At 34.4% G+C, this 20,992-nt stretch overlaps 1 protein-coding gene across 6 annotated transcripts in view; it reads left to right on the top strand.

The window, feature by feature from the left end:
• Positions 1–20,992, top strand: part of Fam172a (family with sequence similarity 172, member A) — a 333,594-nt gene that overhangs the window by 291,715 nt on the left and 20,887 nt on the right. Inside the window, exon 11 of one of the 6 annotated variants that reach the window (XM_013022087.1) lies at positions 12,503–12,648. The exons of 4 other annotated variants lie outside the window; for them this stretch is intronic. In XM_013022087.1, the coding sequence (XP_012877541.1) occupies positions 12,503–12,546 (44 nt within the window). In that variant the 3' untranslated portion in view covers positions 12,547–12,648. Of the gene's footprint in view, positions 1–11,917; positions 11,982–12,502; positions 12,649–20,992 lie in introns of those variants that run through there. One more of the 6 variants, XM_013022089.1, reaches the window with a different exon arrangement.

The following is a 20,992-nucleotide window of genomic DNA, read 5'->3' as shown; positions in this document are numbered from 1 at the left end:
CCTTCCTTCCTTCCTTCCTTCCTTCCTTCCTTCCTTCCTTCCTTCCTTCCTTCCTTCCTTCGCCTGGGCTAACCTCAAACTCCACAGAAGCCTAAGCTGGCCTTCACTTGTGAATGCTGGTATCATAACCATACCCCCCTTGTCCCTCCCCAAGTCCTGGGGCTTGAATTCAGATTCTGGGTGCTATCCCTAGTTTTTGTGTTCAGGTTGAGCACTCTACTACTTGAACCATACTACCGCTTCTTGCTCTGTGTGTGTGTGTGTGTGTGTGTGTGTGTGTGTGTGTGTGTGTGTGTGTAGTTAATTGGAGATGAGTGTCACAGACTTTCCTTCCTGGGATGGCTTTGAACTAGAAATCTCATATCTCAGCCTCTTGAGTAGTTAAAGTTATAGGTGCAGCACCTGGCTAATGTATCTCTTAAGGATGCATTAAGGATCACAATTCAAAGCCAGCCCAGGCAAAAATTTACAAAAACTCCAGAAGTACAAATAAACTGAGTTGTGGTACACAACTGTAGTGCCAGATGTGCTGGAAACCTAGGTAGTAAGATTGTGACGAAGACCCATCCAGACAAAAATATAGGACCCTATCTAAAAAATAACCTAAAGCAAAATGGGTTAGGAGCATGGATTAAGTAGTGAGCACTTGCCTAGCAAGCAAAAGGTACTAAGTCCAAACTGCCAGAAATAAAATTTAAAACATCAAACAACCCAATAGAAAAATGGTTTTAGTGTGTTTAATTGTAGTATTTAGTATGTTTAATTGTACTTTTGTTATTTCTGCTGATATTTAAGATGTCATTTAATGATTCTTCATGTGTTGAGTTCTTATATTGACATACATATATCAAATAGCCTAAGCCACAATACTAATTTCTAAGGTTCTAAAGGCCCTTCTTCCAGAACCTAAAATAATTTAGAAGTCACATAAAATTTCTCAACAGTTGTCTTGGCACTACCAATCAGAAAACTTGAAGAAATTAGTGGTTTAGCAGATCCACCAGTTTATTCTCAAATTATTTGTCTCCACTAGACTTGTAATTTTTTTAAAAATCCTGCTGCTTATTAAATTTATTAAAATATCATGAATTACTGAAAAGGGTTGGGTATAGAAAAAACAGCATCAAGTACCAAAATCAATGGCTTAATTACCTTTTTATATTGCAGAAAATATATTTGATTAGAAAGCAGTTTCCATATTCTCTGAGGGAGCTGAGTAGGCTTGGCTTTGTAACAGACCAATGAAAACTACTTGGAGTTGAAGACTTGTATTTCCCCAAAGATGAGTGTTAGTATGTCTATCATAGTTGTCCTATGTCACTTGAGAAACCCTGTGACTGTCATGGAATCTATTCAATACAAACTTAGAGTCTATTCTATTTTTCACAAATTATTTTGTGTCTAACTAAAGTATTATTCTTTGCCATCTTTTGATTTTGTTGTTTTTCCTCTAATTCTGATTGTTCTGTTCATCATTTCATGAATAATCTGTCTTAAGTTGCTTTTGGAAAAAGTAGGACTATTAACTAATCAATAATTTGTCTAGGAATATTTGCTAATCAATCATTAGTCAAGCAAATTGAAATCACATCAGCTACTGTTGCTCCTCTTTTGTGTCCAGAGAAAGTAGAAAATATGTTGTCAGTGTCCCTTCAGTGTTTTATATACAATTAAGTTATTTAATATCATCCAGTGTCCATATTTCAAAATCAGATGGCTCTCATAAAAGCAACTTATTCATTAGATACATTGAAATATAAATCAATCTGTTATAAATGATTAAATTTCATTGATTATGTGATTATTTTAATTAGCTAAAGTTTTGAATACATGTTACAATCAGTGATAAGAAAGCATGTATCAAGATGAATTGGCAATATTCCCTTTTTAAGTGGCACATTAAGTAATATTAAAATCAATTTTGTCTTGGATTTGATGACTCATATACTTTAATTGACTCTTACAAATTTTTATTTCCACAGTTTCAGTCACATTTCTGTTGCTTAATATCTTTTAAGAACATTAGGATAGGTTTTAAGATTCACTTTCAAGGGCTGGGAAAATGTGGCTTAGTTGCTAGAGTGCTTGCTTAGCATGCATGAAGCCCTGAGTTCACTTCTTCAGTACCACATAAAAAGTAAAAGCTGGAAGTGGCACTGTGGCTCAAGTGATAAAGTGCTAGCCTTGAGCAGAAAAAGAAGTTCAAGGACAGTGCCCAGGCCTTGAGTTCAAGCCCCAGGGCTTCCCCTCCACCCTGCAAAAAAAGATTCACTTTCATAAAACAAAGTTTGTTTTTATAGTGTTAATAATTATTCCCCAATGGAAGTATTTTATAAAATCAGATGTTCTTTGTTTTGTTTCTTTTTTAATTTAATTTTATTGTCAAGATGATGTACAGAGGAATTACAGTTTCATATGTAAGGTACATTTTTCTCCCACCCACCCCCACTTTCCCCCAAGTTGTAAAGTTCATTTCCAATATATTGTCTTGTGAGTATTGCTGTTGCATTGATTCACCCTTTGTCCTTTGTTTCACCATTTTTTTATTCCCCTTCCCTTCCCCAAATCAGATAAACATATATACAAGATGCAGGGTATTTTTTACTAACACCCTTAGGTTATTTTTTCATTCTCCTATTGTTTTTACTGTTTTATTTTCCTCTTGTGTGTATCCTCTAAAATATATCATTTAGATATACCAACACTTTTAAGATTTAAAAGAAATTTTGTATGTGTCATTCAATGCAAAACAACCTGCGGTTCTTTTATATGAAACTATTTGTATTAATCTTCAATACTTCACTTATGGCTCTCTTGCTCCAAATCTCCTTGGTATGTTTCTGTTCTGATTTAGTGCCTTGTTTAAAGATTAATGTTATGAGGTAATTTACTGCAGTTTTGCAGATGGTATTTGAATCTTTGTCACTGGAATCCTGTGCCCAACTCCATATAATCTTAGGTTTATGTTAATGTAAATATTGAACTTAAAACAGTGCTAAAATCATAATAGAAATTTCATTTTCCCTTCCTAAAAATCATAAACTTTGAAGGGATTACTTTGCTAACATCTTAAGGTATAACTAGCTCATTGGAGTTGAAATCTCCAGCCTCTCTATGTTAAAACTGTGCATTAAAAAATATATATATATAAACTTTTTTTACACTATTCTAAAGTTGTGTCACAGAAGCAGTTGCTGTTCTTACTTTTACAGCTTCCTTTATAGAATCCACAAACACACATTGCTTTTAGTGTCTTTCCTTTGATGTCTATAAAAGACCCATTCAAAACTGGAGGTTAGTGCTCCTAATGTGCACAACAGAATTTCACTGAAGTTATTTGAAGCTATTAGAGATAACCTTTCTGTACAGGTCTTTGGGCAGATGAGGGGAACAAGGGAGGGAATGACTGGTATCAACAATACCAGTTAAGCTGTAATTAGTGTAACTAACAACTAATATGAGAGAGCAGACTAGAGGTCACTCTTAAGAATTTAAAGGTATTAGCAGGTTAAGGTTGTAGGGCATCCTATCCCCCCAGCTTAATCTGTTGCCTTAGCTGGGGAGATTTGTTGAAGTCATCAATGCCCTCTAACCTTGAGGTGTTGCTCTCTTGTAATTTATTGGTCACATGCCAAGTTCCTCTTTCCTGTCTAGTGAGATGACTTTGGGATGGCAAATTCATTTTAAAGTTTTTATTACAATTGCATGCAGATTTTCAACCTTTTAACGTAGATGAAAGATTATGCTTTAATTTGCCTTAATGTTCTTCTGCTACCAGCCTCAGACTACATTGAAATTGTCATTTGGCTGCATTATGATTTGTTAGGCATATTTAACATGTATCATAAGAACACTTAAAAATCTAACTATTAAATTAGATGCTGTGTAACTGATTCTAATACGTACTAAATATTCCACTTTTTATGGGCTACTTCTTCAAATTTAATTGCCCACTAGTGGCTGTTGTTTATGTTTTCAGTCAAAGGATAAGAATTTAAAAGTGGACTAACATTTTGTTTTCCTAAGATGTAGTTAACCCTTTTCTTCTGATAGCTGGCTTTGCCTTTTTTCCCGTTTACATTATATGATACCAACACATAAACAAGAGAAATGCCATGAAACTTTTAATCATTCTTTTCCTTTTCCCATTGCAGTCTTACATGTGTAATCGCTTCTTTAGTTTTTACCTAAAGGAAGAAGAATTTTTTAATGCAATAGACAGGTAGATTACACTATACAGAATTACAGTGGAGCATTTTCCCTCCAACTGTTTATGTTACTACCTTAGTCTCCGGTCATCATCACTATTGTATATATTAATGATTTTTTTAAGCCATACATTATTAATTGTCCATAAAATAAGCTGTGACAGATCCCAATAAATAAGCAAACTGGATTTTATTGTTTTATTTTACTCCTTTTTCATTGATTGTGTGAAATAATAGGTTTCCTTATGACATTTTCATACATGTATACAATGTACTTCAATCACATGCACCACTCCATCATCCTCTTGTTCCACTCCATAAGTTGACCCGTTGTCTTTTTTCTTTCTTAGATCTAAATTCCACATAAGAGAAAACACAATGTTTATGAGTCTGGGTTATTTCATTTAACATGATGATCCATTCTTCTGCAAATTACATAATTTCACCCTTTTTTCTATTTATTTGTTAATGGACATGTCAGCTGATTTCATAACTAAAGTATTATGAGCCACAATAGTAGGTATGTAAGTATCGTTATTGTATAGAGACTTAAATTCTTTCAGGTGTATGCTTAAAAGTGATACAATAGGTAATATTTTTTTTCAAAAACTTTATACTTCTGTAGTGAATAGACTAAATTACACTACCACCAGTGGCTTTTAAGGGTCACTTCCTCCATTTCACCTCCCATTCTCACCAGCACTTGTTCTTTCCTTGATGATACTCCCAGACATTCTGACTGGAATGAGATGGACTATCGGTGTTGTATTAACTTGTATTTCCATTACAGCTTAGGATAAACATATTTTATGTGTGTATTTACCATTTGTGCTTCTTCAGGGATTTGTCAAATTTATTGCATATAATGATTGGGTATTTGTTCTTTAATTGCTTGAGTTGCTTTCAGAGTCTGTATATGAGTCTCTGATCAGTGAATAGCTAGCAAAGATTTTTCTCGCACTCTTAAGTTGACTTTTCACTCTGCCAATTGTTTCTTTTGATGTGAAGAAAGTTTTTAATTTCTTTTTTCCTACTTTGTTTTATTTTATTGTAAAGATTCTGTACAGAGGGGTTACAGTTACATGAGTAAGGTATTAAGTACATTTCCTGTCTAGCATTGCTACCCCCTCCTTTGTTTTTTCCCTACCATCCCTTCCCTCTCCACCTCCCCAACTCCTGCCTCCCACCCCCAAGTTGTAAAGTTCATTTTCAACATGTACATCTCATTGTTATAACAGGTCAGCCTGTATCCTTGTTTCAGCATTTTGTTATTTCCCTTCCCCTCCCCAAATTAGAAAAATGTATATACAAGATGCAGGGCACCAGAATCAAATACAGTGAAAACAGAGGTTATATCATGGGGGAAGAACATACAAAAGAAGCAAAAAAAAAATCACATAGTACATTAGAACAACAATGACAAAGGTAAAACCTCTTGTGTCCCTATCTTGGGGTTCATTTCTCTTAGCGTCATCATATATGGTAATAGGTACATAGCTTTTGACCTTTTCTGCTTGTCTGGTAAGGTTATCCTAGATGTATATTAGTTATTGCAAATAAGGGAAACCTTGGGACCTATGGTTCTTTGGTTCTGGTTTACTTCACTTAATATACTTAAGTTTTTTATTTCATTTAATCTTGTCAATTCTTTCTCTTATTTCATTAGCTATCAGAGTTATATTTATGAATACATTGCCTATGCCTATATCTTCAGATGTTTTCCTAAAGTAGTGTCAAAGTTTCAATTTAAGATGTTTGACTCTTCCTGAATTAATAAGGTCAGAGATAAAGACCTAGTTTCTTTCTTCCACATATGGATCTGAAAGCAGTTTTTAGGTACAAGCATCAAAACATACAACCCTGAACAAAAGAAGATTTTAAATTCAACTTATCTTAAATCTCTAGACACATGGACATTTGAAGCCATAGTTTTCATTTAAGAAGCACAAGAAATAATTATAATGTATTATTTGCATCAGCCTTTATCTCAATGTTTTATATACATACTGTGGGTAGTTCCTCACTGAACTGGGTTTTTTATTTAAAGAGTTATTTGTTTATTCTAACATCTATTAGAAAAGGATATGACTAGTACATGGAACTCGCTTAATGGATTAAATTTATTTTGTTTTTGGCTAAGAAATAGGCAAATAGAGAAAATGAATTGATTTTTTTTAAGTGCTAGAATATAAAACCAGAACTGGAGACATGGCTCAAGTGATACATTACCAGGAAGGGGGAAAAGGAGAGAGGGAGGAAAGGAGGGAGGGAAACACAAAACAGGAGACAGAGAGAGAGAGAGGAAAAGAAAGAAAGAGAGAAAGAAAAGAAGAAAGAAAAGAAAGAGAAAGTGTTGGAGAACTAGAGCTATATAGCTCAGTGGAAGATCACTTAACTAGCCTATGTGAGGTTCTGGATATTCAATCCCAGAAATACTGAGTATTTTAATAATGCTGATGGTTTGTTCATGCAGCAAATTGTATCAAAGTGTTCTAGAAATGACTAAAGTTAAAGAAACAATGTTCTATCTAAACATGACATTCCCATAAGTTTTCTTTTAGCTAATGATTTACAATATATTCTTTTATGTCTATGTGCTATCAGTTGGTTGTGGTTTATTTCTTTCACATGTGTACTTGGCAGATTGGTCTTTTGTTTCCAAAACAAACCAGATTTTCTGGACTTTGATCTTGGACTAGATAATGTCTTTTCCTGTGAGTTTTAAACTGCCTGCATCAAGCTTACTGGTCTCAAGCAAATAAGTTCTTCAAAGTTAGAAACGATATGTGCGTGTGTGTGTGTGTGTGTGTGTGTGTGTGTGTGTGTACATATACATTTAATCTGATGCCTAGAATAGTAACAAGGCCAAATCACCCTTAATATAAATCTTCATTTTCTGATTTACATGTTCTAATAACATTTATGAATCTTGCTGTTTATGAATCTTACTGTTTATCCATATCCTTATGCTTTACCTTACTAATAAAGCATTTTGATTATTGCATCAATAATTTAAAACTTGTTAAAAATAAAAAGTAGACAATGCTACCTACACTTAAAGTTCACACAGACACTGATCTTTTTTTATGCTTTCTTGAGCAATGGCACCACGGACAGAATTGGAAAGTCTTATTTTTTTTCCCCCTTCCATCCTACCTGACGATTAACGGTGAGAGTAAGACATCAAAGCTGAACTGACTTCAAAGCCTGTAACCCTCATGATTTCCAGCTATTACTGTAGTAGCCACTGCACCCTGACAGCACTTCCCCTTATAGAGCTGCCTCCCTGGGTTCCACCCCCCTGCTTCCACTTTCCCCTATGTCAAACCTGCCGAATTAAAAAACACTCTTTAAATGAAACTTAAACTAGTCCAAGAAGGTTTAATTCTCCCATGATTATACCTTTTGCCACAAAGCACTGGGCCTGTTGACATTAAACATAGTGTTTATTTCAATAGTATAATATATACATGTAGGTAAGATTATGTATGGTGCTTTCCACTTTAGGTATCACACAATGGGAATTAAAATATTTGATCCTGTAAATCACAAAGTAAGGAGGAAATCCAAAACATGGATTATCCATCATAAATACCTGAATTGTAATTCTTAGAAGAACATGTTTGTCTGGTAAAAGAAATACTCAAGGATAAATACACCTTTTGACCGTATGAAAGCAAATACACTAATGTTAGAGACTTCCTAGGCTCTCAACCACCTTGCTGCCTGTCACCAGATATTCAGATATCACATCGGCCAGGTTCCTGAGAGGTATAGAAGTACTGTCAGTTGAAGATTTTTTTCATTATTTTCCTTTTAGTCCAAATAGAATTTTAAAATTACCTTCCTTGAATTGCTCAATATAGTTGAAGCTAGATATTTAGTACCATTAAGAAGAATCAGTTCTTAAAATCCAGTAGGTAGCATCCACAACTTAAAGATAAGAATTTACTGAATGTTCACTGATTTAATTCCTTCTTGACCCAAACTAGACATGGCATTCAGAATAGCATTGTGACAAATGCTTTGATTATGGAGTATGAAAATTATTTAGGTTCCATGTAATATTTGAATCGCATTAAAAATGGAAGGGACTGTAATGTAGACAGTTTTCCAGATTTTGAAGCATTTAAGCGGTGGGAGCTTAATGGCCACTGTTCGACATTTTTTTGTGATGGTGGTGGTGACGCTGATGATAAAACCCAGGCCCTGTGCATGTTGGGCAAACAGTCCACCACACAGCTACAGTAATTTAATAGAGCAAAGTTGTTGTTGTTTGTTGTTGTTGTTGTTTGGTTGGAAGGAGTGTTGTACTATTTAAACCAGTCCTTTAACCAGTTGTGATCTGCCTACTTGAGGCTTGCTGTCATTGCTAGTATCACAGACATGTGCCACAGTGTCTAGGTTACCTCAATGGAGGTAGAGTCTCATAGCTGTACTGGTCTGGCATAGAACCAAGATCGTCCGTCACTTGTAGATGACAGAAACTTGCTATTGTGCCCAACTATGGGTTGAGAAAGGAGTATCTCAAACTTTTCTACCTGGGCTGAACTGAAACTGTTAACCTCCCTTTCTCCTTGCCCCCTCCCCAAGGAGTTAGGAACCACCAGTACCTAGATTCTTCCATATTGGGTAGGTTAGAATAAAGGATCTTTATTATCCACTTTCGTTCTAGGAATTTCTAAGTTGATTTTTTTCTGGTTCTGGAGCTTGAACTCAGGGCCTGGGTACTGACTTTGAGCCTCTCTGTACTCAAGGCTAGAACTCTACCACTTGAGCCACAGCACCACTTCTCGTTTTTTCTGCTTATGTGGTACTGAGGAATTGAACCCAGGGCTTCATGCATGCTAGGCAAGCACTCTACCACTAAGCCACATTGCCAGCAAATTTCTAAGTTTTTTAAGGGACATAAGAATTGAAGATTAAGTATTATGAATAGCATGAACCTGTTGACTCCAATCCAGTAATTAGATAGGTCTCACAAAGAACTCATGTGTGAGTCTGGGAAAGATTTGAAAAGGCATGATGACTTTAGTAGAGAAGGTAAAGAAAGTACTGTACATCTCTTTTGGTGCTGAAAGTTGGGAAAGAAGGAAACCTACTTTGATACAGTTTAAAAATTAAGCATGTGAAAAATGAGAAAGGAGCTCTTTTTAAAGTATAGGACTACAAATCAATTTTCAGAGTGTTTAGAAACAAAAGGGTTTTCTATCTGTATTACATGAAGAAAGGGCACAAAACAGCTGAGAAAATGAAAACTTAAAAGTTTTAGTTATCAGAAGTAGATATCAGATGTATATTTTGAAACCTTCTGTTTGACTTAGAAAGGATACTTAATAGGTAGTTTCTACAAAGAAGTGATATAATCACAGCACCTTATGAGCAAAGTAGCTGTTGCATACATCATTTAATAGACAAGAAAGGAAGAATCTGGGACTCAGGAGTCACATTGAGACATGATGAAAAAATGTAGAGAAGGTTTAACAGTAGAAACATGTTGATTGAACATGGTAGAAATCCTATCTGTGGGAAGTTTCATAATTACCATTTCTCCCAATCCTTTGTAAGGAACATATTAATTGCAGGGGACTATGAAAGCTCAATGTGAGGCCAGAAAGATGAAAATCACTAATCAGTATGTGGCTTTGGGCCAGTCATTGAACCTCTCTGGATAGCTCATCATTTTCAATATTATATAGGTAGATCATTTCCATGATTCTTTCACATTCATTTCTAGTGCCTTAATTCACACAGAATTGAATAAGCACTCAACAGCCAAAGAACTCAAACAGATCAAATATTTCAGCATGCAAATTGCTGGTTTGTTTTGGCCTCTAGACAACAGCCATGGTAGAAAATGCAAAATAATTTTGGAAAAGGTGTTTGTTGTTGTTTGGTTGGTTTGGCTTTTTAATTTTGAGGTGTAGAAAAGATATAGAGATATTTCCTGTGAGGACTGGCAAGAAGTGAGGACATCAGTGATGTTGCAGAAATGAAGACATTCAAGGCATCCAGTGATCACATGTAAACAAGACAAGATGGTTCACAAGAGGGAACCATCAGTGTTGCCTCTAGAACAGGAATCTGGAATCTGTATCAGAAAGAATTAGTAAGTCTGATTACAAGCCTTATTGATAGATGATTTCCAGTGAATGTGGAGAAAGTACTACTAAAGAGCCCTTAAAGAGATGAGAAAAAATTAGAAAAGATTACAGCTGTATGAATTGACATTTAACCTGATGTCAGTTACATGTTCTGGTTCCTTTTTAAGTATTAATCTACTTCTCAAAGGTGAAATAGACAGATCCTATTGGTTGCTAGAATTCAATTAGGTATTTTTTAAAGTATTGTCTTCCATTTCCTTGGACTATATTATATACTTGAACCCTATAACCAACTGAGGATTACATAAGACTATTAATATAGTTGTAAACTTTTAAAGAGTCTACTTTAACATACAATTAAATTATGATTTTTTTATGACTTGGTATTTTTCCAAGTTCTGTTACTATTACTGTTTGGAATCGTATTCTATTTTGAAACACAAGTATAAATTACACTGATACGATCATTTTTAGCAACATTGTATTATTCCGTAGTTAAAATTATTACATTGTTATTTTGTGATTGAGGATTTATACCTAGCTTCTTTTAAATGCTGCATTAATCTATGAATGAAATTTGTCATATAAATGGCACATTAGTAGAAAGTTCAGAACAAGTGCAATTTTCTGAATGTGTTTTATGTAACAGTTTATACCTTCAGCATAGATCAGTAACATACTCTCTTCAGCTAAGTGTCATTAATCCATTTACTGCTACTTATTGGAATGAGGAGAAATTGCCTGAGAATTTTCCAAATGTGTAAATGTATTCCTCTGTGGATATGTATTGTTTAAGTCTTATATTTTTCAGTGCATTTTGTCTCTTTTAAAGATTCCAGCGCCACTTCTCTTTTTATGTCAAACCTCCACCCACCCACTCCCCAAAAAGTGCAAAGGCAATTGGCAACTATTCTGAATCTTTTGGCTGAAGGCCAGCTTCCTGGTTGCATTGCCACACTTAGTTCCACACCACTGATCTGGGAAGGCAGAAGTGGCACTGCTCTCTGCTGACCTATTGGTCATGACCACTCCTTCCTCATTCTTACCATTTTCATCCTAATCTACTTCCACACATAATGTGCTTCTACAGCAGTAAAAGAAGATGTAAAAATCTAGACTCAATTAGCCAATGCAGTTGCTTAGGGACTTTTTTTCAGTGTTACCATGTAAAGCATTAGCTTTCTTATTGTTATAAATTAAAGGCATTAACTCAACAGATAACAATCTCATATGTTTCACATGGAAAAGGAAAATTTGAAAAAAAATATGAAAAGTAGCTATGTATCAAAAATAGTATATTTTCCTGACCTAAAGAGTATATGTTGACCTTGAAGAAAAATATGCCTTTTGAACAGCTGATTCAACTCTGCACATTGAATTAGAATGTCAGAATCCTCTAAATAAGTTGCTATTATAAAATAAAGCATAACTTCAGCTCTAAATTTATATAGTTCATTCCATTTTTCATTGAAGAATACTTTTTTCTGCCATAAATTGTACTGAGTATGAACAGCAGAGTCATTTGAGGTTCATTGAAAATATAGGAGAACATCATGTTTCCTGTCCTTTTGTTAAACTTGGCATATTGATTTTTCTTTTGCACAGCTTGCAGCATAGAAATGTGATATACAGCCATGGCAAGGCAAGCTAACCACATGTGAATTTGTTAAGTAGTGCTGGATTAGCAGAAATTGTCTGACTGTGCAAATAGCAAGATTTGACTTCTCCAGGAACTCTTTATGACTTAATCAATTAAAATAACAAGTTTTTTTATTTTATTGCTCAAAATAAATCATTAGCAAAACTCATTTTCTCTGATCACTCATTTGTAAGATGTTTACATTCCTTTTGCTTCTTTATTTTAAACAAAGTAATATATATGTAGAATTTGAACCAAGAGTTCCAAGTCATATATTAGAAGGTAAAGATGTAACAAATGCTACCTACTGTTTTAACAATGGTTTATACATTTCGTAAAGAAACAAATTGGGATTTTTATTTAAATATGTCATTGCTTTTATTTTTTAACATTCTGGTAGGCCCATGCCTTCTGTTCTCTTTAAGCTCAGAGGTAGCAATTTGGACCTACCTGCATACTGTTTTTGAATACAGAACCTTGTAGAAACAGTCTCTGAGTAGAGCTCTTCTCCATGTTATTAAACCTCCTTCTTAAATATATCCGTTATGCAGTTAACCTGACCTGGCTTTGGAGCATGAAGATGGAGAAAGAATGAGCAAAGTGGGTTCCCATGACTTCTTAGAATTGCTAATGTATTATCTATCATGTTCATAGAGTTTTGTGAATGTCCCCAGAAACAAGTGAACCATTTTCTACTAAATAAAACTGACAGTCTATTTAAGGCTAGCTAGAAAGTGTCCACAATATATGTACAAAGAATAATGCTCTGACCTGGCTTTTGCAAAAAAAAAAAAAAAAAGTTCAAAGCATCTTAATGTCTCTAAATATACATTTCTACTTAACAAGATTTAAAAGAATTTTTCAAAATTTTTATATACATTCTCATTACTTTTTCAAGGGGGACATCTTATACAATACATGCCAAATTTATTTTTTAATGTTTTAAAATTATCAAAGTTAAAACATAAGTTGTTCCACTAATTTTGAAAAAAAAAAAAAAGGTGAGGGAAAGGGTCAGAGCAAAGAAGAAAGTGCCACTGGTTTGTGTTAGGTGACACTGTGCCCAGCTTGTCTAATTTGATTACACAGAGCCCCTGAAGCCTCGGGCAAAGCTGATTTTAGCTATAATCAGCTTCTTAACCTTTTGAGAACTAACGTAAACACTACCTAGCAGTGGTTAATTATGTTGCTCTGCTATATACTACAAAGTGCAAAGGTAAAAGTGTAGAACTACAGTGCCACATGTTACGACAAAATTTAACAAGATGACTTAAGGAGACTGCAACAGAACACAGTTTTATAGTAGTGATAAATTTTAAATTATTAAAGAGACTTACGAGTGCATTTTTTAAAAGAATGTTTATTCTAGTTGTTAAACTCTCCCCGTAAGTGCTGTGTATTTGCATTCCTTTAGTGCTGCCCTTACACTGGCCCTTCTCTCTGAAATCCTTTTTTTTGATAATGCATACATGTATGTGCGTATATACACATAACTTTTTCAAATACAAAAGTATTTATAGATTGCCTTCATTTCCATAGTAAACAAAAGAGATTATAATATCCCTATAAGTAGAGTAAAATCCTATTGCTTTAATTTTATAGGCAGTAAAAATTCATTAGAGAAGGGATGGAATTTCTTTATAGTTAAATGGAGTATCGCAGTTACATACACAAGAACCTAGCTTTTTGATTTAAAACAGGAGCTCTGATGTGCCATATGGGAAATTAATATGTAAGATGATTTGCTGTCTAGTGTTGGTGTAACTATTGTAGAGCTATAACTAATAGGGTGCAGAACCATAAAGATTGAATAATTGTACTTAATTCAGGCAGAATCTTTGAAGTGATATTTGATGGGGAAATCCCAGGAGGAAAGTTCTCCTGTGTAAGGGTTATGGGTGACCAAGAGAGTATATGGAGTCATAGCCATAGTCCTTTTTGGTAGCCTTCGGTACCAGAAGTTTTACCTGAAGTTTCATGCCCCATAAAAATTCTTAATAGTAGACTCAGTGATATACATTATCAACAGTTACCCTGTGCAAAATAAACCTAAAATAGAGAGGAGGGGGAAACAAAATATTCTTCTTACATCTGAAGTCAGTCTTCATTAATAGCATACATTTGTTGCATTGTCCATATTGTGAAATGTAGTTTATGTGATTAATGAGCCTGAAGCCTGCAGAAGAAGTGTCTGGGAGCTGTGGGCATCACAGGCCTTGCAGATTTTTTGAAGCATTAGTTAGCATTCACTGGGTAGCACTTTTGAACAAACTTAGCTACATGATGAATAAAACTCACCTCATTCATAAATAACTGTAACTATAACTCATTAGCATAAATACTACTAAAAGGAGTTGATGGATCTTTGTAGCCACACATAATGCTATAGGATAAGTGAAACCCCAATATCAAATAACCTCATGTCTTCAGACACTTGTGGATGTGTTTTAACAGAATTGTTTTTCTATTTTATAATCAGCTTGTTAAAATGAAATTATATAAAGCCACTTGCTACAGCTCTTATAAGCATCTTTCAAAGTGCTATTTATTTTATGGCACATATTATAAAACATTTGTCCATCAAACAGACATAGATGAAGGGATTTCTGAAAGCTCGAAATCACAGGCACAAGAATTTCAGCTATCCTTGGTCTACTGGCTATCTAAGGGCCAAAGAATGTCTATCCCTCTACTCCTACACAGGACCCACCATGGCACAGGTGCAGTTTTAAAGGAAGTTGTCCAACAACACTCCTCATAGACACTCCTCAGGAGACATCCTTCCCATGCTCACTGCTTTCTTGAACAATTGCTTCTCTTTACCTTACAGACATTGAAATTCTTATGGCACATTAGTTCTCCAGCTTTACTCCATAGTATATTACCTGGGCAACTGAGGCATTCTCTAGATTGTCAGTACTCAGAATTTCTATAGTAAAAGCCAAGTATCAGTCCTTTTCAAAGATTCCCCAGGTCTTTACTGGCATGCAAAATGTATTTATCTAAACTTAAGCCTTCTGGAAGCTTAAAGCTAAATTTAGCTTATCTGCAGCAACTAAGCAGAACTAATCATTGTGTGGGGGGTTTTTTAACCCATTTTTTGCTTTTGTTTTAAGTTCTTCAAAAGTTTTTATGTTTTTGTTACTTTAATAGCATTAATAAGGTATAATTTACATACTATAAAATATACCTATTGTGAATATATAATTCAAAGTTTTAGCAAATTTATACTTGTACAATCATCACTATGATTCAGTTTTAGAATGTTCTCACCCCCAAATAGTTTAATTTTACCGAATTGACATTAATTCGCTTCTACCTACAGTCCTAACTACAGTCTGTGCTGTCCATAGATTTGCTTTTCTGAAAATGACAGCTAAAGAGAATTGCACAATATCTAGTCTGTATCTAGATTCTTTCCCTTACAATCATGTGTGTGAGACTCATCCACGCTTTACACATATCAGTAATTTTTTTATTGCTGAGTAGTATTCCATCATACAGATAATCTGCATTTTGTTTATCCATTCATCAAAACAAAATCATCAGGTTGTTTTCAACATTTGGCTACCATGCATCCTGCAGCTGTGAACTTGCAGATACAAATCAGTACAGGCATGTGCTTTGGTTTCTCTTTGATGTACACCTATGAATCAAATTACTGAATTATATGGAAATTTTACATTTAGTTTTATGAGAAACTACAAAAGTATTTTTAAATAATACACATTTCTCATTCACTGCAGCATAGTATATGCAATTTAGTTTCTCCTCATCATTGTACTTATAGCCATTATATGGGATATGTGTTTTGATCTTGTCATGGCTTTAATTTTATATCCCCATAATAACAATGTATTAGCAATGCATGTATTGTCCTTGATTAAATATCTATATTTCTTTTACCTGCTTTTCATTGATTACTCTTATTATCAGGTTCTGGGAATTTTTTATATAGATTAGATACAGGTCTTTTATGAGATATATGATCATGGTTCCAGGCCAGCCACCACAAAAAGTTAGCAAGACCCACCTCAACAAATGCGGTATGGCAATTCACACCTGTAATTCCAGCTACATGGGAGTTACAGTCCTAGTCTAGGATTACAGTCCAGACCTGTCAACAAAAATAAAGGGGAGACCCTATCCTCAAAATAACTAAAGCATAAAAGACAAGAGATATAGCACAAGTGATAGAGCAACCTGCCTAGCAAGTGCGAGGCTCTGAGTTCAAACCCCAATACCACTACCACCACCAATAATAATAATTAGAAGAAGAAGAAGAATTTATTTTGCATTTTTCTGTGACCTTGCTAAAACTTGTTCATTTCATCTAGAGCTATTTGTGTTGAAGGTGGTTTTGATTAGGGTTCCTATGCATAGGACCAGGCCATGTAAGAGTGAAAGCAGGTTATTTACTCTATTAATTTCTTTTGTTGTACTAATTGTACCCTTCTGTACCATGTTGAATAGAAATGGTGACAACAAGCCTGATTCTGATTTGGTTCCTTTGTAGGTTTTTGTTATAGGTTTATGTTCAACTTAGATTCATTCTGGCTTTTGACTTTTGCCTAAATTCTCAAGATCTGTCTCCACTTCAATATGTACATCTGTTTTGTTTTGTTTCTTAATCCTTACTTTGTCATATTCAAGTCTGGTGTTCTAGAAGTTACCCCTTTGCTTGCATAACTTAATGGCCAGCATTTTTGTTCAATCACTCCAAGCCAATTTGTGAGTTGCAGAGATCACTGCAATTTTTAAGTCTACCCTATGTTTTTATTTTCTACTGTATTTTCTGGGAGATTTATTTGCTGATAACACCATTAAGCATGAGTTTCTTTCCTTCAACTTCAAATCAGGTTTTTTCTGCTATCAGCAAAGCTGCAAGTTTTTACAGCCACTCCCAGTTTAAAAGCATTTGGTGCTTTCTGAGGTGAACACTTGATTGCCACTTACCTGTACTCAACAGATTTGCATTGGTAAACATTTCTCAATTTATTGTTTGGTTTTTGTTGACTTCTAGAGTGCTAAAATGGTCAATCTTGACAATTTTGTGAACTTCCATAGTTAATTTAGGAAGGGAATTTGACCACTTCTGCTCTTTGCCATCCCTGGAAGTCTTGCCTGCATTCATTTCTCTATGCCACAAACCTTTTCTGTAGCACAATGAAAGATTAAATAAATAGATATCAAAACAAAATAGAAATATAAGAGAGGGTAAAATAGAAATAAGAAAACAAGAGTATAAATTCCTTATGAAGTATATCTGGGAACAGCAATATCTGAGTATTATAGTGTCGAGTTTTACTCTGTTGGAATTTTTTTTTATTCCAATTGTCTTTCGTGACTGTCTTAGAGGTGTAAAATGAATAGGGGGAAAAGTATGAATGTGATGAGAAACAAAAGAACGATTTGAACCATAAGGCTACCCTGGGATCCTTTCTATTTCCATTTTATTTTGTTTTCTCTCAAAGGTTAGATCCCCAAATTTGTACAACTTTATACTGGAGAAATGCTTTAGAAAATGTGCAGTGATAATGCTGCCAGATTGAAGGTTTCTTAAGTGCTACTGTCCAAAACCACCAGGCATGCTTGAAACCAGTAATTCTCGTCAGAATATACACTCTTAGTGTGTGACTTTTATCTGCAGGTGGCAGAGCATATGTTTTAACACGAAAAAGTGTAAGGTGGAAGAGGGAGGATATCTGAAGTGTTGTAACCTATTTTTATTTTTGAATTTTTTTCTTATACCCTCTGTATATAACCTTCATGATAATAATAAAAAATTATTTTTTTCATATAGATGATTAGTTCAGAGCAAAAGTAGGCCTGTCCATTTTATCATAGTAGACTTTATTTAAATTAAGGAGAATTATTCTAAATAAAGTGTCATTTGCTTTTATTAAACATATGAATAAAGACTTTTGAATCAATGCCTCCCCTAAAGAAAAAATACAACTAACTTCAAATAACTGAAGTCTAAGGGATAGATTCTTCACCCATGGATTTTCTAGTTAAATTATTTTTAACCTTCCAGGTCTCCTTTGTTTTTGTTTTTTTTTGTTTTTAATTTTATTGTAAAAGTGATGTATATTACCTTTGTTTTTATCCTCAGGGTAATAGCCCACTTTTCTAAATTTGGGATTAACTATGTATATATGTCTAGAAATTAAGTATAACTAGCAAATGCCACTTAGTATTTTCTGTTTAATGTAAGTTTTTACTGCACAATTCACAGATATAATTCTGTGCATTAATCTTAAAGCTTCAACTTCAGAATAGGGAGTTACAAACTCAAACTCCAGTTGATTGGCAACATGCAGGAATGGAAGGAAACCCAATGCTGTTAGATTTTCCAATTTTCCAAAGAAGCTGGAGGTGTGAATATTTACTTGAAATTTTTCTAGTGCTAAGAATTGTAACTCATTAGAAAACTTTCACTAGTTATATAAGTGCAATAACATAGTCTGTATGAGCAGGCTCATGGACAGTTTATTTAGGATATCTGGTAAGACAACTCAGTTATCACACAGATCCACCTGATTTTTGTTATCTATCTCCTGTTCCTGAACAAGTACATAATAATGTGCTCCAACATGGCTGTCTTCACTGTGTAACTGTACATTTCTGAAGCAGTATGTTTTGCTGAGAAGTGCACTAATGTAGACATCTGCAAAGCTTGATTCTTAAGCCTCTCTTATATTCACCAAGCCTGGTCTAAGTACTTTAAATGTATGGGCTCATTAACTTATTGCTTTAGCTTTTTTTGTTCGTTTGTTTTTAGTTTTTGTAATGCTAGGTCAATCATTTAACTTCTGTAGATCTGTTTCATCACTTGAAAAGTTATACATAAAGTAAATTTACTCCCAAATTTTTCCTTTTATTTCGCCAGAATTATAAATATATATTTAGGAGAATATTCATAACTCTACAGATGATTGAATAATTCCCACTTCAGTTAAGCACAGCCAACTAAACACATATTGAAGTGTTATGAGTTTTAAAAGATAGTACCTAGATAATAATCTTCCTGAGTCCATTTTTAAGGCAACATTGATATTATATGAAATTTATCATTGTAACTTATTGCAATTTAGTCACTTCCACAGCATTCAAAATGCTGTGCAAACACCACTACTACTTAATTCCAGAATATATTATATTATATATATTAACCCCAAAAAGAAGACTCATACACATTGAGTGCTCACTTCAATCATTTCCTCTCCTCCCATTTCCTAGCAACCATTAATCTACATTATTTCTCTGCATCTTCTATTCTGGACATTTCATACAAATGAAATCATATCATATGTGACCTTTCATATCTGGCTTCTTTCCTTTAGAATGTACTCCAAGTTCATCCATGTCATTTTGTGTATTCTTTTTGTTCTTTTTTATTGCCAAATAATATTCTATTGTATACATAGACCACATTTTTTATTATCTGTTCATCAGTTGAAAGACATTTGGCTTGTTTTCACGTTTTCACTGTTAAGAACCTTACTACTGTGAGCCTTCACGTATACTTTTTGTTTGTACTCTATTTTTAATTCTCTAGGAGTAATTTGCTGGGTCTGTGTATAACTTCTTGAAAAACATCACCAAACGTTTTCTGGCTATCTTTTTTCTTCTTTTTTCTTTTTTTTTTTCATTTTCTTTAAGTGGTTATGTACAAAAAAGTTGTCATTCAACAAATCATGTTGGTCAATATCACCACTTTCATCATTCTCCCCATCTTTCCAAACCCATTCCCTCCCCCTAATTTTCTCACTTGCACAGGGTATTCATTATATACATGACTCATTCTCCCTACTTCTTTTCATTCATTTACCCTCTCCCTTTGAGCTCACCACACACACACACACACACACACACACACACACACAACTTCCTACATTTTAAATGTAGAGAGGTTTTTTGGTTTCTTTTGTGGGAGACCTGGGGCTTGAACTCAGGCCCTGGGCACTGTCCCTGAGCTTTTGTGCTCAAGGATAGCACTCCACCACTTGAGCCACAGCTCTGTTTCCAACTCTTCAGTGGTTAATTGGAGATAAGGTTTTCATGGAGCCTGATGCCTTTGGCTCATGCCTGTACTCCTACCTTCTCAGAAAGATGAGATCTGAGGATGGCAATTTGAAGCCAGCCTGGGTGGAAATATCCATGAGACTCTTATCCTCAAGAAACTACTCAGAAAAAGCCAGAAGTGGTGCTGTGATTGAAATAGTAAAGTGCTAGCCTCGAGCAAGAAGTAGCTCATAGACAGTGCCCAAGCTCAGAGTTCCAGCCACAGGACTGGCAAAAAAAAAAAAAAAAAAAATGATTGTTAGAACTTTTCCTACTTAGCTTCAAACTGCTATCCTCAGGTCTTAGCCTCTTGAATGCTAAGATTACAGGCATGAACCACCAGGGGCCAGCTCATAATGCTGTTTTAATGTCAGTTTATAGGGAAGAGGATTGTATAGTAAAGACTTCCAAACCTCTGTCCCCATACTCACACACACAATAACAATGAGAATCATATAAGAACATCTAAAAGTGGTTACGTTCAAATACCTTTTTGTAGTATCAAGCATTTGTATTACATAATTGAGTTTTCCTAGAAGGGCATTTATTCTGACCTCTAAACTATAGTTGCTTAATTGAAGAATGTATAGATGGAAAAGTTAAGAAATTGAGCTTTTGAAATCATGTGCACAATGTCTTTTAGCTTATGCATGCACACACATTATTTTTCCTAATTTTTGTCTTCAGTTGATTAGAACAAATGCTTTACCCTGCAATTTAGAGGCATAATATCAGGAAGTTGCAGATCCTAATCTGATGTGCCTTAAAATAGTTATAAATTAGGGAGGTATCTTCCAAGTTCTCAATAACTATGTTTTAAATTTTCTAGTGTGTTCCTGGAAAGAAAAAAAAAAACAAATCTCCATCAGAACCTGTGCCAAATATTTCTCAACAATTGCCAGCTCTCTATATTTAAAGTGTTTATACCATTAAAATTTCTAAGAACTTTGTAAATTTCTTTTATAAGTTAAAAT

The sequence above is a fragment of the Dipodomys ordii genome, unplaced genomic scaffold (genome assembly GCF_000151885.1).
Source record: "Dipodomys ordii isolate 6190 unplaced genomic scaffold, Dord_2.0 Scaffold59, whole genome shotgun sequence".
In the NCBI taxonomy this organism is placed as follows: domain Eukaryota; kingdom Metazoa; phylum Chordata; class Mammalia; order Rodentia; family Heteromyidae; genus Dipodomys; species Dipodomys ordii.
The sequence above is the reverse complement of the archived record's forward strand: the minus strand, read 5'-3'. Positions and strand labels throughout refer to the sequence as shown.